General features: G+C 44.3%; 1 protein-coding gene across 1 annotated transcript; it reads left to right on the forward strand.

The window, feature by feature from the left end:
* Positions 1 to 15422: 15422 nt before the first annotated feature.
* On the forward strand, positions 15423 to 26269 carry PSMD9 (proteasome 26S subunit, non-ATPase 9). The gene is made up of 6 exons (XM_063456990.1): positions 15423 to 15564; positions 15929 to 16031; positions 16766 to 16953; positions 22964 to 23065; positions 24617 to 24705; positions 26027 to 26269. The coding sequence occupies exons 1-6, from the start codon at positions 15445 to 15447 to the stop codon at positions 26052 to 26054; spliced, it is 630 nt and encodes a 209-aa protein (XP_063313060.1). The 5' UTR covers positions 15423 to 15444; the 3' UTR covers positions 26055 to 26269.
* Positions 26270 to 26926: the final 657 nt, after the last annotated feature.

The following is a 26926-nucleotide window of genomic DNA, read 5'->3' on the forward strand; positions in this document are numbered from 1 at the left end:
TTTTTCGCAATACAAAGCAAGTTTCCCCAGGATGCATTGCACCTGGGAGGTTTATAGCACCGCCCCCTGCATGCTGGAGCCTGTGGGTAGCAAGTGGCATCGAGTATGGAGTTGTTGGAGCGGCTTTTGCATCAAGTTTTGGAGCCATTCTGGAAATTGTTTGCAGTTGTTTTGGGACTTTTTGGTGCATTCTCAAGCTGTGGAAAGGTAGAGACCTGAGTTTCGTCGTTTGCATGCCTTTTATTGTGTGTTCTGCATTGTGGGTTGGTTTCCATGCCAGCTCATTTTGACTTTATTTTGACCTTCGGAACGGATTAATTGGTTTTCAATGCATTCCTATGGGAAAGCGCGTTTCGGTTTACAAATTTTTCGCAATAAGAAACGTCCCGGAGAACGCATTACATTCGTAAACCGAGGTCCCACTGTATATAAAACCTTCAGGGACTATTACTCTTATGTATATAATCATACTTAGAACCAACAGAGGGAGGAACCAGACTCGGATGCAAAATCGGTGGACGTCTTTAGCTCTTTGAACCAACCTCCGATTCCTACAAATTTGTTAGACTCCATGGAAGCAGAATTTTCCTCGGACGAGATAAAGTCTGCAATCTCCTCAATTAAAGGGCGAAAGACACCAGGCCTAAATGGACACAGTAGCAGTTACTATGAAATTGTAACGAGATTTTGACGTCACAAACCTGTCTCCAGTTACGTTACATTGTTCTACATTACATTTTAGTTGCAAAAATTGTTATTAGTAAGTCGCCTTATATTTCTCAGAACAGCCGTTCCCATGGCCACATTACCACTCACACCCATACCATTTGAAACGGTGGAAGGTATGCTTCAGGCAGTGGCGGAACTAACATAGTAGAGAGGACACTGAAGCAAGGGTCAAAAGGTAGGTCATCAACTGTCGTGAAATACACACTGTGTTTGGCCAGCTGGGAATATACCATATATACCATTCTCGCAAGATTGTATTTGTGAGCAGTGTTTCTGTGTTTGAATGTAATCATGTTTTTTGTATGGAGTATATGTGTGTGTAAATGCAAGAGTATATTTGTATTTACTGCTGCCATTTGAATGCAGTGATGTGTTTGTATGTAATGTTGGCATTCAAATGTAGGTGTGCATTTGTGTGTAGTGTTGGTTTTTGAAAGTGGGGGCGTGTTTGTGTGTAGTGTTGGTGTTTAAATGCAGTGGGGTGTTAGTGTGCTGTGTTTGCATTTGAATACAGGGAAATGTTTGCACATAGTGTTGGCATATGAATGCATGTGTACATTTAGGTGTAGTGTTGGTGTTTGATTTCTAAAGTATGTTTCTGTATAGCATTTGCGTATGAATTCTGGGATGTATGGACATATACACATACACTGCTGCACACAAATAATCTAGATACAGATACACATCATGACACACAAATGCACTGTCACACACACATACTGATACACACACTGTTACACACACAGATACACACATTCTGACATAGATACATGCGCATTCTAACACAGATACACATACATCCTGACACAGATACACATATACACTGATATACACACATTCTGACACAAATACACATACACACTGATATACACACTAACAAAAACACACACAAGTCATAATTTACATATTTTAATTACCCCCTGCTTTTATAACTTTTGTTTGTGGGAGGTTGGCTTCCCTGGGATCCTGATCTGGCTGCTGGATGAGGCTGATGTGATCCTTGTCCAGGCTCCCTCTCTTTACCTTCTCCTCTCCCTCCCCGTGTAGCACTCTGTTAGTTGTGAGGATGTACCCTGAACTCACTTCCTCCTAGCACTACAGATCTAACAGGCGCCTTTTACTTGAAAGGTGGAGCGGAGTACTAATTGTGGCGAAACTAACCTTGCCACTAGTTCTTGGAGGGGCCTGTTTGCCAGCCTCCTGTCTCAGGACTATGGGCCTTGCAAAAAGGCTCATAAAAGACCTTGTTTGTGCCTTTTTGCTATTCTGTTCGGTAGATTGCATTCCCCTCCTATTCTGACATTGTCCCGTTCGACTACTGAACAACCGCACGAACCAGGGACCGCTCGGGAGCTTGTTAACACCTATTACAACCTGGAACGGTTCTCACTGCAGTGTTCTAATTGTTTGTCTGGGTGGCCGCAATTCCTATGGACAACCACAAGGTGGCTGCCCATCTTGTTTGCATGAACGCATGCAGCGGTGTTTGGGCATGAATCTCATTGAACTAAAATCGGACACAGAAACTCCCGAACACCCCTTAACTTCTATCATCGCCTGCGGTTCTATATAATTTAGAAGGGCACTGTTTGGTGAAATCGTTGGTCTGGATGAGGGGAACAAGCTCCAGGGTAAGAACATTGACTATTTTCGGTAGTTTGTTTGTTTTCCAAACTACCGAACTAGACCGACCGCAAGCCCTGATTCTCTGGAACTGTTTTAGGCATGGGACCATGCGTGCGGTCGGTAAAAAATAAGACTTCCAGGAAATTCCTGAACCTGTGAACTGATCTGGGTGATTTTTGGATATGTTGGTCACCCATATCAGTGCTATCAGGGGATGTAACTTGTGTGGGGGTTTTGTTTGTTTTAAGGTATTTTTTTTTTTTTATAAAAATGTGTGTTTTTCTGCCTGGAGATAATTTAGTTAGTACAGTCCATGACTCAGTTATCTCCCAGGTACAGAGGAAGGATTATCTGATTATGTATGGGAGTGTCCTGGATCTAAGAGCCAATGTGGTTGTGTAATTGTTTATACTGTGGTTTACTCACAGGTCCAGGGGGGAGTGCCACTTGCATTGGGACATGCATATAAGGCCAGTTGTGGCTCATAGATTCTCATCTCATGTGTGGGGGAAACGGCTTTATCTAACCTGGGAATTGCTATATCACTATACTGGGATTATAATCACTTGCTCTTTTAAGAGCATATTTCTACACTCTCTTGGAGGAGAGGTCTTCCCACTGGAAGCTAGATCCTGGTCTTGGGTCCAGGGTGGGTGGAGGACAGCGAGACCCCAACCAAGCTGTAATGCTGGAAGTGGGGACTACGGTGCTGATTATGTCTGGTGGAGTGCTGGAATTACACGGTGAGCACTAGGAGCATCAATTGACGGAGGCACCCAGTTGGGGTGCCAGGCAGTTCGTCACATTGTTTGCCGATCGCTTTGGGAAACGGATTTCATATAACAATGGTCGCACTGTTAAAGGCCAGTGGTTTATCAGAGATACCCATTGGTGGTCCATGTTTCTAATTTGACCAACTGGAGGTCTGAAGAAAACCTGGGACTTCTCTCATGGCTCTTCCACTTTCCCCAGCAGTCTGGACGTGACGTTTGTAGCGGGCCCTGGTAATCCGGCTGATTACCCCCGCTAGTACGGAAGAAAGAGCCCCATTTTCCCCAGTAACTGGACGACACACAGTTCCAGGGGTACGACAACAACTTTATTGGCAACACTTGGCTTTATACTTTCCCCATGAAATGGGTGGATCACACACAGCGACAATGTCCCCTCCCGGGAGTCGCACAACAGAACCGGAACCCCAGTCTTTTTGTCCCTTGTTCCTGCCACTCAGTGTCCCCTACCCGGGTCCTCCCCCTCCCAGGGGTCAGTGCGTGGGACAGGAACTCCAGTCTCTTTGTCCCCAGTTCCCGCCACCCAATATAGGGATTCTCACTTCCCGTGCCAGGGGGTATTCTTCCGAGGAACCTCTGTACCTGGGAGTCCCACTGCGGGAAAGATTCCCGCCTCCTGGGCTCCCAGGCCCAGAAAGCCTGCCAAACCCCCATTGTCCCCAAGAGAGTGTCCCCACCAATCTCAGGAATCCCGCCGAATGGTAACTGCCTCCATTTGTGGGATCCCTGGGTCAAACCAGGCATGGGAAGCATCTTCGTTCGGGACACAAATGCTCCCCATGGCCGCCATCCATCTGGACGAACGGCAGGGAAGCACTCCTTAATCACTTCATTTGCGGTTTCACACTTATGTTGCAAGTTGTCAACATTCAAATTGAGTGGTGTTAACATTCCAAGGGGCACTGTGGAGGTCCTCGTTTGGGAGCTGAACGTGGTGGGAGCAATCCTCGAATGCTCCCAATGGATGGCGTTCGTCTAACGAACAGGCCGCCACCCAAGGTTGGCACGCGCCGAGGCTTACCTTGAGATTTGTGGTTTTCACACCTCGTTGACTAGGCGCGAACATTCTAACGAGGCGTGAACGTTCCAAACAAACATTCTAAATGGGGTATCGAGGTGGTCCCCGTTCAGGAAGCGAACAGAATTTGTTCGTATGGGGACTCGCAAATGGAGAGTAGGTAAAACATAGGAATACACACAATATAGGTGAAAAACATGTCAAACAGCAATTCACTTGCAGGTTGCGGTCCCGCCACAATGTGTGCATGCCAACATCATAACGGTGATGATGTCACGCACACTCCCTGAGGCATACAATGACCCATACCATGCACACTCACTGAAATGCACAGTGACCCATACACACTCAATGCCACAAAGTGACATACTACACACTTGCTAACACAATCACTGACACACAGTGACCCCCACATACACTGATACACACAGGGACCCCTACACACTTAATGAGATACTATGACGGTTCCCGGTTCACTCCTTATTATATTCCTTTGTGTAGTACCATGGATCACCACTCTCCCTGTTAGGTGCTATTCCTTACTTCTTGGACCATTAAACACTTCAGCTGGCTCTTGTTACGCACCTTTATAGTCTGGCCTCACCCTTCCCTCAGGGTCAGATCATTGTTTCACTGTTCCTGAGGCAGTTTAGTCTCTGCATCCTGTTTCACTGTTCCTGAGGCAGTTTAGTCTCTGCATCCTTTTTCTCTGTTCCCGTGCAGTTTAGTCTCTGCATCTTGTTTCCTTGTTCCTATGTCCTCTGGTCTTGTATCCTGTGACTCTGACCTGCGTCCTATGGCTTTGCATCCTGTGACTCTGACCCGGCATCCTCTGGTCTTGTATTTTGTGACTTTGTTCCAGTGACTCTGGCCTTACACCCTATGGCCTGGTATCCTGTGATTTTGGCCTTACATCCTTTTTGGCACTACCTAAATGTATATGCTGCGGCTCTGGAGTCCTGTTTGTCTCTCATGGTGCCTGCCTGGTCATGCCCAGTGTATTTCATTTAACCTACAAGACTGTACCTGATACTCTGCCTGCACCTCCCATGCTAAACCTAGGTCTACTGCACTGGTGTACATACCATGGTCCCCCTGAGACCCGGTATGTACGCCAGTTTGCCAGCCTATTCTCCTGGGGGGCCCAGGAGCTGGGCACCTCAGGAACCCCCGAGGCTGGCAGCGCGGTCAGCGGGCGCGCGAGGGAGCGCTCTCTGCCTAGCTCCCTTGCAGGCACCGCAGTGGAGCCGAAATATTACGTCACTCCCAAAGGTAGGTAGGCTGGGGGATTAAATTTAAAAAAAAAAAAATGTGTGTGTCTGTTAGTGAGTGTGTCTGCTAGTGAGTGCCTGTGTGTGTGTGTCTGTGTGAGATTGTGTTTTGTAAGTGTGTGTGTGTGTGTGTCTGTTAGCTAGTGTGTATGCGTCTGTTCGTGAGAGTGTGTGTATGGTTAAAACCCCTTCAGCACTTGCCTTTCTCCAGCGCTGGGCTCCCTTGCCGCTGGGGGATCTCTCCACCCCGATCCGCCTCTTGGCTCCGCATGCGTGGCAAGAGCCCTGCGCATTCAAACCGCCCATAGAAAAGCATTACTTAATGCTTTCCTATGGACGTCCAGCGTCTTCTCACTGTGATTTTTCTGGAACTAGCTGGATTAACCCTCAGTGAAACATAGCAGTTTCTCTGAAACTGCTATGTTTTCAGCTGCAGGGTTAAAACTAGAGGGACCTGGCACCCAGACCACTTCATTGCGCTGAAGTGATCTGAGTGCCTATAGTGGTCCTTTTAAGTATATGTGTATCTGCATGCACTGGCGTACATACCACGGCTGTGACCCCTACGACCAGGTGCCCGCCGCCTTGTGCTGTGGCCCTGGCCTGCGCAGAGTAAACGCCGGGAGGGGGGCCCACGGATCGTGTGCACGCCACTGGTCTACTGTATATTTTGTATTTGCATTGTATTACTGTAAATTGTTTAGTTATCTAGTGTAATTTTGTTTATTTCATAATATATTTATTTGTACTCTCTAAGTCCTTGTGTTTGTCATTTTTCTCTACATAGTGGGTTCCTGCACTTAAAGGGATATTGCTGTCTCAAGGCAGCACCCCTTCCTACCCTGACAGATACAAAGACCAATACACACTAACACACAGTGACCCATACACACTTACTTACACACTCAGTGACCCATAGCAGAGGGACATGTTTGGCTTACTTACAGTAAAGAGATCAGTCATCAGCTGATCCAAGCTGACTCATAAAATATATTCTGTTTGCCTACTCTGTTTTTAATCAGACCTTCTTTTTCTTTTGTAGACATACCTGGCATGGGTGGTATTTAGACCGTGTTTGGTTCCAGTAAGAAATGTGTTACCTGCCTCCTCCACATGGATGCGCAAACTGAGAGTCAGAGAGCATAAAATATCCAGTAGCACCCTGGCCAGCTGTTATCACACATTATCCATTTACGGCAAGCACCAGTAGGATAGCACAAGTGCATTGAGGAGGAACAAACATAGGCAGGACGGGAGAGTAACACAACTGTGGCCGGGATAAAGGTAAGAACCACAACTGGGGGGCTATTCAGGGTAAAAGACACAAATGAGGGGCTGGGATAAAGGAGAGAAAGATGCAGCTGGAGGAATGTAGAAGAGACGAAACTGAGAGGCTGAGGTACAGGGGTGAGGTACAGCTGGGGACTGGATAAGGGCGATGTACACTACATGAAGCCTATACCTACATCCCAGCTGTGTGGAAGAACATTATGGCAACCATACCTGGGTGGCAGATATGAGCCCTATAAGTCTGCACATTCACTGTAGTTGCTTTGAAGAAGAGCAGAGGAAAGTTTCTTCTACTGTTCACTGATCAATCTCTTGGCAAACATACAATACTGTTGGCAAAGACCAGTATGACAAAAATAGTTTGATACATTTTTGTTTAAATGTTTTATACATCAAAAGATTTACTAACACTTTTACCAGCACAAGTTGCATGATTTTGCTATTACATGACGAAAAGTCATGATTTTATTAAAGACACGGAGGCGAGTATTGCATAACCCTTTCTTTACTGTCCACCAATAGCAGCAAAGAATACAAATATATTGAAAAAATGAAGAACATACATTAACATAGGCCCCTCCCCGCTCAGGTCCCGGTATATTAGGCAGCACTTCCCTTCCATAACCCTCTTTCTGAAGATGCGACTTAGTAACAATGTCCGAACAAGAACGAAAAACATAGTCCAGTAGTCCAAATAAGAGATTCTCATAACAGGGAAGCACGACTAGATGAGCAGTAGGACCAGAGATTTGCAGCGGGAAGAGTCCATTCAACTTGGAGAACAGCATGCCATCTTGTTGGATTAGGCTGTGAAAACATAAAGAGACAGGAGCCGAGAGGTTAAGATCGATAATTGTAACTATTGTCAGGTACCAACTGAGGAGAAAATTCCAAATAAATACAAACCCACATCTTAGTGTGATTAGTAAGCCTATCAAAACATAAGCTTATCCTTGAGACATGGCCCCACTTACCGTAACCAAATCTTCCATGTGACTCGTTGCAATCTACGAAATAAGGGGTGGGGAGACATGAATAATAAACGCGGGTGGGACAATACTCGCCTCCGTGTCTTTAATAAAATCATGACTTGGGGGGCGGGGCCTGACTGCAGAGCGGGACGGTCGCAGGTCTCTGTTGCTCCTGCACGCTACTGCACCAAAAATCGGTTCCAGCGGAGCAGAACCTGTGACCCGATTTCTCTTGACCCCCAAATGACTTGGGGCACCGAGATCTGCACAATGACACCACTCTCGAGGCCCACCGCACTGTTCCCGCTCGCACAGCCATTGAGGCCTACACACGTGGCGGAGGCGGGGGAGACGGCCGCTCTCCCGCCATCCCACCGCGATAGGAGACAAGGCTTGAGCCACCGTTCCCCCCCCTATGGACCGGCGGGGGTTATCCCGGTCCCCACCAATCTGACACACACAGCCACAAGGCCTACTACTGCCCTCCCGGGCTGGGGCCCTGTCAGTACTGAGCCCAACAACCAGGCGGACGAAACACCAAGGCCTCCACCTACACAACCCCAACTTACCAGCCTGGACCTGATCTTTCAGAGGTTCTGGGACCGGCTGGAAAAACACCTTGCCAAGGCCTCCCTTGTCCATGGAGTGCAGACAGTGGGGATGGTGAAGAGGAGACGGAGCGGACCGACCCCGGGTAAAGCCTGTACCCATACGCCCGCAACAACCGCTATTGGCCCACCCGAGCCGCAGGTCACTAGGGGGCACCCTCTAAAGCTTCAGCCACCTCGCCGGAAGCCCGCCCGCCGCTGGCGGCGGCGAAACACCGGGGCTATCCGCAGCGCCCGATCAAGGAAAGGCCCGGCCCAATTGCGTTCCCGAGCCTGTGGCACGCCGAAGCCGACCCACCAAGAAGCTTGGGGCTGGAGAGAGGTCCCTCCTCTCTTGCGACTACCCTGCATACTCCAGGTCACCCACGCTCCGACCGCCACGCTTCCTATCACGGGCATAGGATGAAGCAGAGACCTGAACACTAGGCCGGCACGCGAGACCTATCATCCTACACGAACTGCCGGCGAGAGAGAAAAAGTTCCACCACAGCTGAGTACTGCCCAGTACCCGGGCGGACATAGACTCTTAGTGACCCTGTCACTTTACCCATGGACCCACACTTTACGACCCCCTCCACACTTTGGCTGTGCCCTTTTCTTTTGTCATGCTGTTGCCCGGTCTGCTCTCTAAGCCCTTGGCAGCCCTCATAATGGCAGTTGTCTAGCCGATCCTGAGTGTCCCTAGTCTGACCCTAGCATTTAAAGGGGGCTATCCCCCATACACTTGGACTCCAGCTTGTAATTAACCATGTCCTTCCTGAGCAAAACCTAAATTGAACCCGCGTTTCTAACTGTTGCAGGAAAGCTAGTATTAGCCTATAACGATTACCCTGAACGACGCACTAGACTAATCATAAATGCTTACCTAACTCTCTAGCCTTATATGTGTTTGCGCTACTAGAAATGTATGTTTAAAGCCTGTAATATAACACATAGTTTCAAAACAGTATGATGCCTGAATAGCCTATACATCCCTTACAATTAGTCGAACGCAGCATTGTTGGCTAGTAGTTAACCTGTACCGTTACCTTAAAATATAAAAAGAGGCTGACTCAAGTGGGAGTTTACGCACTAACTATGACTTCTATACCGTACGTTTATATGCTTTCAAACCCTGCTTTGCATTCTGTATTGTCTTAATCTATGCCTCAATAAAAACAAAGATTGACAAAAATAAAATCATGACTTTTCGTCATGTAATAGCAAAATCATGCAATTTTATAACAAGACACGGAGGCTCCTATTGCAAGTTTAAAGCTGATTAACTACGGCCGTAAAAGTAAAATTCACGGAAGGTAGATTCCCTAGACCAGTCGGCTGTCCTCATAATATCTTCCAGACGAGCCCCTGCAGTCATCATCGAGGATGCTGAGGCTCCCCGGACCGAATGGGCGCCGAAGATCGTGGTATCGATGCCTGCCTGATCCAATAACCATCGCACCCATCGTGACAGTGTGGTGCTAGAGACCGGACGGAAAGGTGGCCGAAAGGATAGGAACAGCTGTGGGGATACCTGTGAACGATGACATCTGGTACGATCTTCGTATTCGCGAAGGCAAGCCACTGGACATAACGCTGGAGAGGTAGGAAAAGCGGGGTAGGACACTGACTTGATAGAGGTTTTTGTCCGGCGACTAATGTTGAACGTGACCCCGTCCGGGGTGTACGACTTGGCATCGAAGTCCAGGGCTCTAACGTCCGAAACTCTCTTGCAGGATACGAGACAGAGCAGGCCGACCAATTTGGCAGAAAGTTGCTTCAGGGAGAGCGCTGAGTTAGCGGGCCACGACGAGATAAAGGATAGGACTATGGACACATCCCATGACGTGGAGTAGCGAGGTCTGGGTGGTCTGGAGAAGCGTGAGCCCCGAAGGAGCCGGCACACCAAGTGATGTTGACCCGCCGGGCATCCATCGAAACCTTGATGAATTGCCGAGATGGCTGACCTGTAAAGGTTGATAGTCCTGTAAGCCTTCCCCGCCTCGAAGAGGGACGTCAAAAATTGCAGAACCGTGGTTACAGGGGCCGAAACGGGATCCACGTCCCTAGCCATGCACCAGCCAGTCCAAGCTCGCCAAGCTGACCCATAGGCTCGTCTAGTTCCTGGGGCCCATGCTTCCGCCAACAGGCGTCTAGTTGTGTCCGAAACTCCTTGGATTTCCCAGGGTCCCCGGAGATCCGCCATGCCAGGAGTGGGAGGGAGCCGTCCAAGCGGAGCGGGTGACACCGTCCCGTCGGGTCTAGCAGCAGATTGTGGTGTGGTGGTAGCAACCGTGGGTAGTCCAACGTCATCTCGAGAATCTGGGGGAACCAAGATTGGGTGTCCCAGAATGGGGTTACCATGACTAGTTCTGCCCGGTGTCTGCGGGTCTGAAGGAGGGAGCGTGGAATCATGGAAAACGGTGGAAAGGCATATAGGAGGTCCCTGCTCCAGTCTTGCAGGAAGGCGTCTACTGCCTCCGCCATCGGGTCTGGCCTCCAGCTGAAGAATCGAGATAGCTGGGTGTTGAGTCGGGAAGCGAAGAGGTCGATAGAAAAGGGACCCCAGAGAGATGATAAACTGGAGAACACCTCCGTGTCCAACTTCCAGTCGCTGGAGTCTGAGAGATAACGTGACCCCCAGTCTGCTTGGACGTTGTGCAGACCAGGTAGATACTCCGTGTGAACCATCAGGTTCCGTTCCAGGCAGGATTCCCAAAAGTCCTTCGCCAGGGTGGCCAACACTGCTGATTGTGTACCCCCCAGATGGTTGACATATCTCACCGCCGAGACGTTGTCCATTCGTAGACGGATGCAGGTTAGGGCTCTGTCCCTCGCGAAGCTGCGGATGGCGAAGGAGCCTGCCAGAAGTTCCAGCGCGTTGATGTGTAGCCGTGACTCGGCTGCCGACCAACGACCCCCTGTAGATATCCCGTCGCAATGGGCCCCCCATCCGTGGAGGCTTGCATCGGAATCGATTGTGAATTCCGGTTGCGGGCCGAAGATCGCCTTGCCGTTCCATGCAGAGAGGTTGAGAATCCACCAACGCAATTCGTCTTTCGTTTCGGTGTCCAGGGACACTAGGTCTGCGTAAGACGCACCGGTTCTCAGATGTGCGATCTTCAGGCGCTGCAGTGCCCGGTAGTGGAGTGGGCCCGGGAACACTGCCTGTATAGATGAGGCCAGTAGGCCAATGAGCCGTGCCAGCTGTCGCAGGGTGAGTTGGGGCCGAATTAGAGCTCTGCGTAACTCCTTGCGTATGGTGAGAATCTTGGACCTTGGCAGGCTCAGAGTCGTCTCCTTTGAGTCCACGAGGAATCCTAGGAATTCCATTTGCGTGGCGGGGGTTAGGCATGACTTTTCCCAATTGATAACGAAGCCCAAGCGGGAGAGGAGGTCTATGGCCAGCCGTAGGTGGGCAAGGAGAGTGGAGCGATCTTGGGCCATAAGGAGTATGTCGTCTAGGTATACGATTAGACGAACTCCCCGGCTGCGTAGCCATGCCATGACAGGACGTAGTAGCTTTGTGAAGCACCACGGTGCCGAGGAGAGGCCGAAGGGTAGGCATGTAAACCGCCAAGTCTCTCGTTGCCATTGGAAGCGTAGGAGGTCTCGGGAGTCCGGGGCAATAGGCACCGTCAAGTATGCATCCTTGAGGTCTAGTTTTGCTAGCCAGTCTCCGTGAAGGAGAAGGTCCCGTAATAGGTGAATACCTTCCATCTTGAAATGGCGGTATCGGACTATGGCATTGAGGGGGCGTAGATTTATGACAGGCCTCAATTGTCCGCCTTTCTTTTCCACAAGGAAAATATTGCTTATGACCCCTGTGGGTTCGGGAGGAGCTTTTTCTATAGCCCTTTTGGTAAGAAGGGTGGAAAGCTCCATGTCGATCCGTCTGCGATCCTGGAGTGAAAAGCAGATCGGTCGAGGAGGGGGAATGTGTACGATGTTGTCTATCAGTTCTATGTGAAACCCTCGAATGGTAGTCAGTACCCAGGGGTCTGAGGTAATTTGTGACCAAGCTGGCAAAAAATGTCGGAGTCTGCCCCCTACACAAACATGAGAAAAAACATGAGGCTTGAGGTAACTCACCGTAGGGTCGTCTCGAACCAGGTTGTCCTCGGAAGCCTCTAGATCGCCACGGACGTCCACGAGATGGGAAGAAGGAGGGGCGGGTGTTAGCCTCCTGGTAGTGGGAGCGTTGGTGAAAAGAGCCTCGTCCCGTGCCACGGGATTGGACATAGTTCCGGCCGGACAGACGGCTCCTGGATCTGCCGGCCCTGGTAGAGACCCGTCCCTGGAAAACTCGCCTCATAGAGGATTGAGCCTTATCCAGGGCAGTAAATGCCCCAACAAAACGCCCCAAGTCTTTTATAAAGGAATCGCCGAAGAGGAGGCCTTGGGCGTCCTTACCGGCTTCTGTTAGGGCGAGGTTCGCCAATTTGGGCTCTATCTTAAATAAGATAGCCTTACGTCTCTCAATAGATAAAGAGGTGTTAACATTCCCTGCAATACAGATTGCTCTCTGGACCCAACCACGTAGGTCTTCAGGGTCAACCATGCGGTTTTCCGCTCTGGCGTCTTCCGCCAAATCAAAAAGTTTAGCCAAAGGGCCAAATATGTCCAAGTGCTTATCCTGGCAGGATTTCAAGGCGGATTCAAGCCCTTTACGGGGGTTCCAGCCTAGCTTGGTAAGGAATTGGGTCATCTTGGGGTCTACCTCTGGAGTGTCGCAAACTTTGTTAGGCACAACAGGCCTTGGACACTCTGCCCTCATTTTGTTGCGTGCCGCTTTACTAAGTGGGTGTCGCACCCACTTCTCTAAATATGTGGCAACGTGGTCAGCCGGGAGCCACTCTGCCGATCTCGGATGGTGTAAATCATCCGGGTCGAAGAGTGGAACGCCCGACGGGTCCACAAGGGCGGACTCCGCGGTCGCGGAGTGCCTAGTCCCTGGTTCGCCTCCGGACATCTCTGCCTGGGCAGAGGGAAGGAGGTCAAAACCTGCATGAGCGGTATCCGCTTCGGAGTCGCTATCAGACTCAATCTTAGCCTCCTCACTTGACCCGATTTCTGAGTCGGAGTCGCTCTCTACCTGTGCTCTGGCACATTTCCATAGCCGCGCCCGTTCTGCCTGGCGCGGAAAGGCTCTCTTGCATGGTTGTGACACGCTTTCAGGGGCGACCGAAGGTACGCCAGTCATGGTGTTTCTGGAGGCAGAGGGACCTTTAGATTTGTGGGTAGCTTTTCTGGGTAAATCTCCCGGTGGGTCCACAGGAGGACGCGGTTGAGGCGTCGTGGAGCCCGAGTAGCGCTCGTCCAAAGGACGTGGCTGGAGGGCCTGGGAAATGGTGTGGGAGAGAGTAGAGGACATGGACCCCATGGCTGCCATAATGGCGTCTGTCACTGAGCGCTGTAGCGCTAAGAACTGAGTCCCATCTGAGTGGGTAGTTCTATCGGAGTGAGTAGGTGAATTACCTGAGGTGACAGGGCCTTCTCCCCTGTCGAGTGGAGTATCAGACTCCCCAGAGGGAGGTGAACCAGAGTTTAGTCTGGGTTTAGGCATTTTAAATAGAGTGAATCAATAAATCTAAAGAGAAAACTGACAAGGAACAGTTTGTTGGGTTAGTCACCCAAAGAACGAACGAGCAAACAAAAAGCGATCTCACCAGGGCCCAGACCAGTGCACACTCTGACAGGGAATAGGGAAGGAGACAGGAGGTTAGAAAATGGCCGGCGAGAATCTCGCGAGATTCGCGGTAAAAAGAAGTAAGGTGAATAAAAGAAAAAACCAAACATTCGGTTAAAAGAGGTGAATAAGTGAATATAATGGAGAGTATAGGACAAAATGCAAAACTGCCGAATGGGCCGTTTGCAAGAAACAGGCGAACGCGGCAAAACAGTCGAATGGCCTAAACTGCCGAACGGTGATAGCGATGAGAGTGCACTATGAAAGACAGTTTAGAGAAAAATGTGCGCAAGATGGCGCCGATGCGGGAAAGCAATGAAGGAAGCGAAGAAACGGGGAGTAAGAGAAGACAGAGAGGTCTGGACCCTGGGTACAAAACACAACTACCAAGTGTAGTAGAGGTGAACTACCATAAAAGTAAGAATCAATAAGGTAATCAGGATATAAAAATGATAATACAATATATTAATAAATTATTAATAAAATATATAAAATACCAATAAAATACTAATAACAATAATAACCATAACGATAGCTAACGGTTATAAAGAAAAAACAACTAATACTGATAATATAAATATATCAATAACTGTAAAATAGTATTGAAAGAAGTGACATGTACTTATCTTTGATCGGAGCAGCAAAGAAAGAGGGTTATGGAAGGGAAGTGCTGCCTAATATACCGGGACCTGAGCGGGGAGGGGCCTATGTTAATGTATGTTCTTCATTTTTTCAATATATTTGTATTCTTTGCTGCTATTGGTGGACAGTAAAGAAAGGGTTATGCAATAGGAGCCTCCGTGTCTTGTTATAAAATTGTAGATTAAATTTAATAATGCTAAAAGTGACACCAAAACAGCCCTTTGCTGCTTGTCACAGTTTTACCATGTTGTGGCAGATAGAGTTCTCTAGTGCATTACCTCTGCTCCTCACTCCAAAAAATGGGATGTGAGAGTTGCTCCATTGCAACCCTCACATGGGTCCTGCAATGCAAAAAAATGTCATGTTACATTTAAAAAAATTAAATAACTAAGTAAAGTATATTCTGTTTGTCTTTAATCAGATTCAGATGGCTTTTTCTGTTGTGGACATACCTGGGCTGGGGTGGTACTTAGCTTTCGTTTACTGCCGTTTTCTGACAAATTGCTCTAGTATTTGAGTGCCATTTTGGTCAATATGTTTTTGTACTCCATTATACTGACCAGATAATGATAAAAATAAAATAAAATAATAAAATGTTAATTGATAACATTTGATCATATACACAAACTTGGATAATTAATAGATCAACCCATACCCCTCTCATGTCCTGGAACTGAAGTCAAACCTAATAATCAGAGGAGCCAAATGCACCAATATTCACCTTACTGTAATGGATACACTTCCTGGGTCACTATTTCGCACCCGGCATATGTTTGACACTTGCGGGTAGCCGTAGTTGTAGTCATGTGTTGTTGCTATTAGACAGTAATATGTCGGAAGCCGAGGTTCCACGTGAATCTGCTGTCACAATGCTTGATGTCCAGGCTCTGATTGCCAAGAAGGATGAGATCGAAGCACAGATTAAGGCTTACTACGATGTACTGGAGGATGTAAGTGTGGAGTAAAAATTGACACCCCCCTGTCATTGATTGTTTATGGCTTAGGTAAACACGAGTCCCAGAACTTCACTAGCAAACCATTTCAATAGTAGGGGGGAAGCAGCGACCAAAGCTAAACAAATGTAAGGATTTATCATTTGAATGAGAATTAAATTATGTCTGACCAGAAATTGCTTTTCTAGATATATTAAATGCATACATAAAATTATGGAAAGTTACTCTTTAGCCCTAGGAAAGTGTGTGACTCAGCTGTTTTGTAATCAACTTGTACCATAGAAGTTTTATATGTATATATTTACACACACTCCTCCTAAATGCATATATTTAGCACAATAACCATACTTTTATTTTGTAGCAAAAAGGAATCGGTATGGATGCACCGCTCATAGACAGAGAAGGATACCCAAGAGCTGATGTAGACATTTATCAAGTTCGCACTGCAAGGCACAACATTGTCTGTAAGCTCTTTTTTAAAAATACATATCTTACTTGTTTATAATGACTTTCACTGACTGTAAGAATTGAGATATAGCTCTAGAGGCATGTAGCTTTATCTTTTTTTAGATTAAGTTTGAAATAACATACAGATGGCTCTCTCTAGTGCCCTTTATCCAACCTATAATACTATCACTTTTTTTTAATACTAGTTCCCAAGATATCTAATTTTCTTATCTTACTGACTTGGTTCTATAGTACTCATGATTATGGGAAATATTGTTTAGAAACATTTTCAAGTCAAGGTTAGGCAACACTGCTCCCTACTACCTTCCGATACAGGTAAACTGAAATTAATTTTCTGTTGTTATTATTATTATTATTATTATAATCATCAATTATATGGTTCCAACAAATTATGCAGCACTCTACAATAAATTCCTAGCATTACAACAATGCTACACTAGTTGGCTCTGAGCACTGCTGTGCATCCCCCTAATATGTGTTATGTTTGTACACATTTCCTTTTGGGAATTATTCCTAAACAGCCCACTACACCAGTCAAGGTCACCATTGAAAGCTAGAATGTTGGTACAATATAGGTGAGCTATATTCCTTACTTTAAGGGTACCTTAAATGTGCAGAATTTTTTTATTATAAAGAAAAGCAGTGGCACATTAGATCTTATCATTCTCTATGTTCCTTAATATTTGCAGACCTAGTAAAACGATATTGCTTATTAATGCCACTTCTGTAGGTTTGCAGAATGATCACAAAGCCATCATGAAAGAAATTGAGGAGGCTCTTCACAATTTGCACTCCCGAGAGAAAGAGAAACGCAATAAGGATGATGCTGAAGCCCAGGCAGAAGCATGTCTTCAGAATTTGCCCGAATCTTTCGCCCAAATAGATGCAGTTACTCCAGGATCTCCAGCTAATCTATCTGTAAGCATTATTACAGCAGGGAATCTGGTCATAGAAAAGTGAGAGTAAGGGGTTAAGCACTTTTTTCGCTTTTAAGATTGTATTGCATTATGCAAAATACAGGTTCACTAATTAAATTAGTGCTTATATTGGACTAAAAGACTTGCATTGTGTGTACACACTTTAGAGGTCATGGAGTATTTGTTTACACAGAATAATATTGCAGGCATGTAATAAGGTGACCATTGCTATGTAGTTCTTACACTGCAGATTATACAATTTATTGCTGCAAACAGCATTGTGGTCTTTTATAATTCATTTGTTTGAGGGAATGTAGAGGCGGGATTGAACAAGCTATGTTATATAGAAATGATCACAGGAGTGAGTCCACTGAAGTTGAGTTGCTGAATAATTTGCCAATATAAATCCAACAACTTTCAGGTAATTTTGTTATATTAGAGGGATACTATAAGCACCAAAACCACAGCAGCCCATTGTGTTGTTGTCATTTAGTCTTTAGAGACTGCAACCCCCCCCCCCCTGTATTTTGCCAAACTGTGCTAAACAATTCTCTCAGCACCCAAAGCCCTGCCTATCTGCTGCCACTCAATAATGCCAACATTTCTCTTATCCGTTCAAAGCCTTTTAAACATTTACAGCAATGATAGCCTCTGAGCTTTAGGGTCAGCAAGTTAAAATAAGTCTGTGTAGAGGACTAAAACATTGCAGTGACGGTTGATTTCAATAAAATATCAAGGTTTATATTGCCAGGAGTGCCTCCCCTTCCCATTGTAATTAGGCAAACCTCTTAGTAATAGTTTGATTTCTTACTTTGGATTCACTGAGTGTTGCTCTCCACCTCCTCTGCTAGAAGCTCTCTTCATTGAGCTAAGGCAGTGCAAGACTTAGCTCATTGGCTCAGAGTAGAGATTATCTGCACTGAGCCAATGATTGGCCCTGCACCAGGAGAGCTAACAGAAGCTCTTTGCAGGAGCTTCCAGCTCTCATGACCTAAATGAAAGAGGCATAGAGCGTCTCTCAGCATAACCCATGTAAGAAGTAAAACTCTTAGCAGCAAGTTGACTACTTTGGGGTACCCCATAACCACTACAGTGGTGCTTACCGTCTTCCTTTAAAAGGTTGTCTAGGGACCATAACCGTTTCATTTAAATTGTATTATTCATGCTCCGAGGCACCTACAGACCAGCCCCCTGCTTGATTTTTTTTCTTAATGTGGAAGTTACATTATTCATTTGCTGAGTGTATAAGCTGACCAGGTTAATGGAACACTATAGGGTCAGGAACACAAACATGTATTCCTGATCCTATAGTGTTAAAAACACAATCTACTCGCCTTGCCTCCCTAAATATAGTCAAATCTTACTTGTATTCAAGTCTGCAGCTGCTGCCTCTACCCCCTGATCTGCCAGCTGACATCATCAGAAGTAAATCTGTGAGCCAATCACAGTGCTTTTCCATAGGATTAGCTGAGACTGGCAGATCAGGGGCAGAGCCAGCATGATTTAAACACAGCCCTGGCCAATCAGCATCTCCTCATAGAGATGAATTGAATCAATTCATCTATAATATATGAGGTAAGTTCACTGTCTGCTTGCAGAGAGTGGAGACACTGAATGGCAGTGCTGCTCACTGTGCAGCACTGCCCCAGGAAGCACCTCTAATAGCCGTCTGAGGAGTGGCCAGCGGAGTTATCACTAGGCTGTATTGTAATCACTGACTATTCTCTGAAAAGACCGTGTTTACTTCAAAAAGCCTGAAGGGAATGGTTCTACTCACCAGAACAAATACATTAAGCTGTAGTTGTTCTGGTGACCATAGTGTCCATTTAAAATGTATACTTTCTTATTATATAAAGCCTGTACAATAGGAGACCATCAGATAGAGCTTTCTGTTAAGGCATACCTGTCTGTGCTTGCAGTGCATATTGCATAGTATTGTTATTTGATGCAAGAAAGTGCAAGAGCAGAACAGAAAAGGGAAGCCATTGTTATATCCAATGACTCTGTGTGTTAATCTAACATTTCTGTGAATGTTATTTTAGCTGAATCTTCAATTTCATGATTGTTTGTCTGGCAAAATGCAGTAAGATTAGCTGTGATATGGGCTGAGTTTTATTGATCTCCTGGAAAGACCATAGTGAGATGGACACATTCTTAGATAGAATATAGAAACATAGAATGTGACGGCAGATAAGAGCCATTCGGCCCATCTAGTCTGCCCTATTTTCTGAATACTTTCATTAGTCCCTGGCCTTATCTTATAGCTACGATATTCTGTAGGTTTGCAGCATAAAGATTTACTTTATGCTCTTCATTGAGGTTCTTATTTTGTTCCAATAACATCTGTTGTGGGAGGAAAATCAGCCATGTGTCCTGCATTGTGAGTCATGCCACAGCGTTCCTCAGCAGATGGAAGTGCTATTCTTGATAGAGATAAGATCTCCCGTTTTATTCCCCACATACGTTTATCATTAACATGCCGAGCCTCTATCAGTATGCTGCTAAAAATTGCCGCTTGGTGATATGTACGCTTTCCAGTTTCATCTGCTATTCTTTAGGACCCTTTAAAGTTGTAAACTTTACAGCACTGCTGTGCTCAAATAGTTACAGAGCTTAACTGCTTAACTGCTACTTCCATTGGTGGCTGTATTTTTGTGTCTGCTCATGCCACACAAATGGAATCTGTACAAGGAACAAGTTAAATTGTAGATTGCTACTACTTCAGTTTCTTTGTATAGTGACCCCTCAAAAACAATACAGTGGAACCTAGGAACTCGAACTTAATCCGTTCGAGAAGACTGCTCGAGTTCCGATTTGTTCGAGAACTAAATCAACATTTCCCATAAGAATGAATGTAAATTTTATTTAATCCGTTCCAGACTCCCATAATTACAGAATTTTTAACATTCATTTTACAGTTTAATAATGCCTTACATGCATAAAATCATATAGAAAATAATAAACACAATGTACAGTAAATGAAATAAAAATGTAACTTCACTTTACCTGTAATGATGAGAGTTGTTGGCGTAAGTCAGCCATGTCAAACTCGCAGCCCACAACTAATATTTATGTGGGCCGCGGTGAGGGAGCGCTGAGTGTAAGAAACCCACCCTGTGTGTATCTGACTGTCTGCGTGTATAGGTGTATGGCTGTCTGTCTGTGTGTGTGTCTAGGTATATGGCTTTCTGTGTGTGTGTATGGCTGGCTGTGTGTGTCTGTGTGTATAGGTGTATGGCTGTGTGTGTGTGTGTGTGTGTGTAGGTGTATGGCTGTGTATGTATATGGTTGTCTGTGTGTATAGGTGTATGGCTGTCTGTGTGTATGTCTGTGAGTGAATGTGTCTGTCAGTGAGTGTGTGTGTGAGAGTTTCAAGGAGTAACGGGGGGATCCTCTTTTTTTAAGGTGTGGATGGGGCCATTGGGGGGTATGCCAGAGGTCGGACTCTGGACACTGTTGTTTTTTTTTAAATGTATTTCTTTTTTAAACAGGGGCTGGGGTTTAGTAGAGGGGTAAAAATTTACGTTTGTTTTTGTTTGTGGCCCACATAAACTTTAACCTTGTTTATTTGGCCCTTGCTAGCCTTTGAGTTTAAAATGCTTGGCGTAAGTGGAAAGGAGAAGAGGTATTATTGTTTGGATGGGGATATGTAACTGTTCTTCAGGCATTTAAAATGTGTCTAAAGTGTGTGTAATTGAACATGTTTGTGGTATGATTTGTTCGGGTACGGAGGATCGTTCACGTTCTGAGACTTTTTTTTTATTTTACTCAAAATTTTTGTTCGACTTCCAAAATTGTTCTAGAGAGAGGGACAGTTGGAGTTCATAGGTTCCACTATATAAGTTTATATCTGGTTGTCTTTGTCAAGTACTGTACAGCATAATTAACAGGTCAGATTACTAATGGATTCCCAATTGCAGGAGTAGGAGAAAATCCTCAGAGACCTTGGAGTGACTGTGCTTACTGAAACAGTCACCAGTTAACCCCTTAAGGACCAAACCTCTGGAATAAAAGGGAATCATGACATGTCACACATGTCATGTGTCCTTAAGGGGTTAAAAGGTCGCAACTGGCTAAAACTAGTACAAGCCTAGGTCAAGAAGCCAGGTGACAGAATTTTCACTAAATGTACCAAAAGTAATACAGGCAGCAGATCAGAAAAAGGGAAAAAGCCAGGTCAGAATACATACGTCTCAAGTGTCCCTATTTAGGAGGAACAGTCTCTATTTTGAACTCTAGTCCCTCTTTTCTGTTCTAATGTGCCTTTTTACTTGGAGCTATATATTGTTGGTGTGTCTGCGTGTACAGAGTTCCCAGCAATAATACTCGCAGTAATGTGTTTATAAATCATTCTATGTAAATAAGACACATTGTTCTTATTATAAATTACATTTTATCTACATAAATTATTAGAAAGTCACCTAAAATTTCTCAGACCAGCCTTGCCCCTGGCCACACCATTTGAAATGTTGGAATTTTATGATAATACAGGAAGCAGAATGGTCAGAAGCATGCACTATCACACATACATAGGAGCAGAGTAGTATCCAACACTTTCTGTAGTGGTAATGCATGTTTAGGCGCTGAGATGCAGGACTTCTTATAGCCCTTCGCTGAGATACAGGACTTCTTATAGCCCTTCGCTGAGATACAGGACTTCTTATAGCCCTTCGCTGAGATACAGGACTTCTAATAACCCTTTGCTGAGATACAGGACTTCTTGTAGCCCTTCGTTGAGATACAGGACTTCTTATAGCCCTTCGCTGAGATACAGGACTTCTTATAGCCCTTCGCTGAGATACAGGACTTCTTATAGCCCTTCGCTGAGATACAGGACTTCTTATAGCCCTTCGCTGAGATACAGGACTTCTTATAGCCCTTCGCTGAGATACAGGACTTCTAATAGCCCTTCGCTGAGATACAGGACTTCTAATAGCCCTTCGCTGAGATACAGGACTTCTAATAACCCTTCGCTGAGATACAGGACTTCTTATAGCCCTTCGCTGAGATACAGGACTTCTTATAGCCCTTTCCTAGGCCAACGCAATGATTTCATGTAAAATAGTCGCAATTATTTACTAAAGTAAGGATTGTTGGCCATCCAAAGTGAGTTTCAAATTTAAAGGCCAAAGTTGCTAAATTATAAACATTCTTCAGGTTAGCTATGCATACAGTTTGGCTACTGTGTTCTAAAATGTGAAATGCGCTTTGAATTCCTGACAATCCTCATTTTGTGAATAACCCCAACTGGGTGCCGCTTCATTGGAATGTGCAACATCTGGAGTTGCGTCACATTATGCATAGTTGGAGAGCCTACTTTCAAACCTGCTAACAGCAAGCAAGGGTGATTATGTGCAGTCTGGCACCTAACATGTTTCAATTAATGATACAATAATACAGTTGAAGTAATTTTACCAACCTTCTTAACTGTCCAGAGTTCAGGAGGTTCATCCTGATTTCGAGATTTTGTCCCACCATCCCCCAGGTTGGTGTCCAGTGTTCTCAATCACTGTAGAGTGAGCACACCATTAGATGCTCGTGTTCTGTATTGAGTGAAATCAGGACATTAACCCCTTAAGGACCAAACTTCTGGAATAAAAGGGAATCATGACATTTCACACACGTCATGTGTCCTTAAGGGGTTAAGCCTGTTCTACAAATGTTATTAACTGAATTCCAAATTGTATTAAATAAATGTGTATGGAACAATAGAGCCTAAAACAGCGGCTCAATAAAAAGTATAACTATTCAATAGTCACTTACCTATTTTAACCTCAGTTTTGCAGTTTGGATTAAATTCCCTAAAATTTGGAGTTTAAGGAAAAACAGAATAGGTCTTCTCATAAATTCTGATTTTGTTTTGATATATGTTCTGAGAAATGTTAAAGTTTAATATTTTATTTATAGTTGCATAAGGTCCTTTTTGTTGTTGTTGTTGTAATAATATTTTATTAAGGGTTTCAAAGTTGCAATAAAAAATGTTAATTTGTATTTTTATGTATATATTTTAGGGCCTGCAAGTTGGAGATGAGGTTGTTGCATTTGGATCAGTAAATGCAAGTAATTTCCAGACATTACAGAACATTGCCAGTGTTGTGCAACACAGTGAGGGGGTAAGTATGAGAGAGAGATAATGTTATGACTTTGACCCCTGTTGATAGTAATTAATATGTTTGGTCTTATGGCATAGAGATAGGGCTGAAGAGACAGTACTACGTACATGGGTTAGAAAATAACACGATCCCTATACTACGGGGATTTGCACACAGTAGATCTTCAGATGTTGTAGAATTGTAACTTCCATACTGCTTAACCATTATAAAGGTTAGAAAAGTATCCTGGAAGTTGTAGGTCTAGAACATTGGGAATCTCTACCTTTGTCCAGCTCTGGTATATTATATTTAGAATTGCTGAGCAGCTAATGAAATGCCATATGTTACCGTCTCCTGGTACAGAACTACAGCATGTTGTTTTTGACTCTTATTAATGACAGACTTATGAAAATGTCCAATGTGTGATTAGTGCCTGGTTTCTCCCTAGGATATTCAACACAGCAGAACTGCTCATACCAGCAAATACCATGTCACAAAAAATTGTTTAGCTGCAAAAATGGCGAACAACGCTTAATAGCATGCACAACAGCACAACGTTAGGCCACCTGCCAACACAGAGGTAGTCACCCAAATCTGCTCATAAAGGGCACAACGCTGAAGGTTTACTTCTTTTTTCTTTTACCTGAAGCACGCTATTGACTAACCAAATATAACGACATCCTCTATAGTATGACAAGCATTGATATATGCTCTGCAGCCTTGGTTTGTTTATTTCAAGCGAGAATTTACACTGCACAAACACACCAGCCGGCCTACCACACTCTATAAAGGATGTTCTAGACAGGCCTGCACATAGGTGTGAACCTAGTACACACAAGTTGCCGAGCACGTACATTAACCAAAGTTTAGCGGGTCGTTTTGTACTTTTATAATTGACTAAGTTAGGACCAATCCATACAAAATGTCTTGGCCAGCCTTAAGGGTTTTTCCTTTTATTAAGCGACAATGTAAGCGGTAGCTTGGATCAATGCATCCATATATTGTCCATGATGACGCACCTAACGTAATGCAAGCGCAAGCTAGTTTAACTCTCACCTTAACTCTCAAATCTGATGGTCAACTTTCTAATAATGTTTTGTCTTAACGTGAAAATACCTAAGTAATGATAAGCCATACTGTTTATAACCCAAAATGTGCTTGTTATATCGTGTACCTCTATGTCAAATTGTTTTAATGCGCCGGAGGACTGCCTTTGGGGTACCTCACGAGCGAATGTTATATGCTCGAGCACAACAAAAATAAAGAATTAAAAAAAAAAAAAAAAAAAAAGAAACGACATAATATCAATTGTGCATATACGTATAAACATAACTATTGTATTGTGTATAGAAAATTTGGATTAGTTTATAGTACATGAAATTTGGCATTGTGATGGATTTCATAAAAAATATTGTCCTTTTTAAGCTGTACCAGGCCAAAATGGTTTTCAAAAATACCAGCCATACCAAATCTTTTTTTTTTTTGCATAGAAGATTTATTTACTTTGTGTATCTGTGCATGACATGAATAACTTTTCCTAAATCGATAAATATTGAATATTATACGTTACAGAAGCCATTAAGTATCACAGTTGTGCGAGATAACAAGTCTGTCAATATAAGTCTCACGCCACAGCGATGGAGTGGAAAAGGACTTCTGGGGTAGGTTTATCTACTGCATTTAAGCAATGTTTATGTCAAATGTTTATAGAAATCCTGAGCAAAGAGAATCATTTGAAGTGTTCTCACCCACAAATCCATTGCAAATTGCACATTGGTGTACTAATATAGACCTTGATTAAATATTTTTGGATAAGCTTTTCATATGAGTAATAATTTGACAAATTGTTATATATTTTTTATATATATATTGATATTTTCCAGGGTATATGATATTTTTTTTGTGATAATTTCTTAATTTAAAGGTTTATCCAAATAGCAGTTACCGGTTATCAGTTAAAAATCCTTGGTAAATGAGCATTGAGGTCAAAAGACTGGATCGCAAGCTTGTATATAAGGCTGGCAGCATCAAAGATAACACCATGACCACTTTTGCTTTTTGAAGTGGTCATGATTTCAGCTTCAAACGTTACACATCCAGCGATATTTGCACTTGTGTGCCAGGGGCTAGTTACACCACCGACACACGTGACTTGGGCAGTCTGGAACTCCAGACTGCCAAACATAAATTCTGAGCAAAAATTAAATCTGTCATCAGCGTGTACTGCGCACTGGCAAAATGTTATCCTTGCAGGCAGTGACAACACTGGGAGAATCTTGAGTCTCCCCTCCCTTCATGCACTCCCTCTCAGCCTCCTGGTTTTAAGAGCTCAGCCCTCTATTGTGTTTTTTTTTTTTGGGGGGGGGGGGGGTTTCAAACAAATTCCCTCCTTCTTTGTTATCTCTCCCCACACTGGCTCAGAGCGCACATGAGCTCTGATAGTTGACAACTGACCTCTACGAGAAACATATGATTGGACCACGGAGTGACATGGTTTGAGTCAAGATGGGGCATGGAAATGAGAGCTCCTGGCACTGGATTCAGGGTAATGTGGTGGGCTCTTTTTTTGTTTTTTTTTTAAATTTTTTTGCATTTACACAATTTTTCTTTGCTTACGTTTTATCAATTGTGCTCTTCCCAACAGTTTTGTCGTGTTCCGATTTTCTGGCATATTTCGAAAGAGGTCTTCCGTTTTCTTTAAGGATAACTAACACTTGAAATTGCAAAGTGCACCAGTCAGCATCTCCTTGTAGAGGTGCACAGAATCAGTGCATCTCTGTGGGGGGTGTTCTGCATCTCTATGCATAGTGTGGAGAAGCTTGAAAGTAGGTCCTGCAAAGGTTTCAGGACCTTATCCAGGAAGTCCCTCTAGTGGCTGTCAGAGTGACACTTGAAAAAAGATGCTATGTATAAAGTTTGATTTTTACCTCCTATAATAGCATGGTAATTCTCTAACATGTGCATTTCTTTTTATCTTTATAGGTGCAATATTATTCCATTAAAAAGATGAAATGGATGCCAAAACCAAAATTTTTCATCTTTTCCATGTCTTTATTATTACTTTATCTCCAGGTTTAAGGTTACAGTGATGGTGAACATTATATAGCTTTGAAGCTTCAAACTGCTGCAGTGCATTGTGCTTTTGGAATCTAGTTTATAACATAATATTTGTTAGTTTGGATGTGTTCTTTATTTGGTATGAATTAAAACATTCTCTCTCTGTCATTGTTTTATTTACACTTAGAGGGAAAAAAAAGTGGGGAGGGTGAGACTTCAGTTGTGTACAAAGTCATATTAATGAAACCCTGCTTAAAACAAAAGTAAAATTCTAGTATTCCTGCAAGTATGGCTGTGATTTAATACTGGGTAAATTAACGTGTGTATTTATGCTGTAAGCCGAAGATGCCATTACTTTTTTACAGTTGTATTTCATTCTGTTTTGTTTTTAATGAGTTCTTATCAAGGACTTATGTACTATAATGTCATGAACAAAGAGATACAAGGTTAGATATGATCATATGACCATCCATGTGAAGTGTACATTGGAAAAAATTATAAAATGCTCACAAGCAGCAGCTGGACATAAATAGACTACAGAAGTCGAAGGGAGGGGAGGAATAGTAATGGGGGAGAGAGGATTGAGAACAATGGGGGGGGGGGGGGCAGGGGCAGTAAGATGGCGCAATTTGAAGGGACAACCCGATTGCTTAAGGGTGTTGTTTATCTTGGATGATTCATCCTGGACTTAAAGTCTAGCTAGTTAAGCCAAATAACGTTACATATATTGGTCCTGTCATATAGAGAAGCCATTAAGGCTTCTATTTGCCTTATCTCCTCAACCTTAGAAATCCAGAGATTATAGGAAAACAAAGTTGTTTCCCT

The sequence above is a fragment of the Pelobates fuscus genome, chromosome 5, assembly GCF_036172605.1.
Source record: "Pelobates fuscus isolate aPelFus1 chromosome 5, aPelFus1.pri, whole genome shotgun sequence".
NCBI classification, from domain to species: domain Eukaryota; kingdom Metazoa; phylum Chordata; class Amphibia; order Anura; family Pelobatidae; genus Pelobates; species Pelobates fuscus.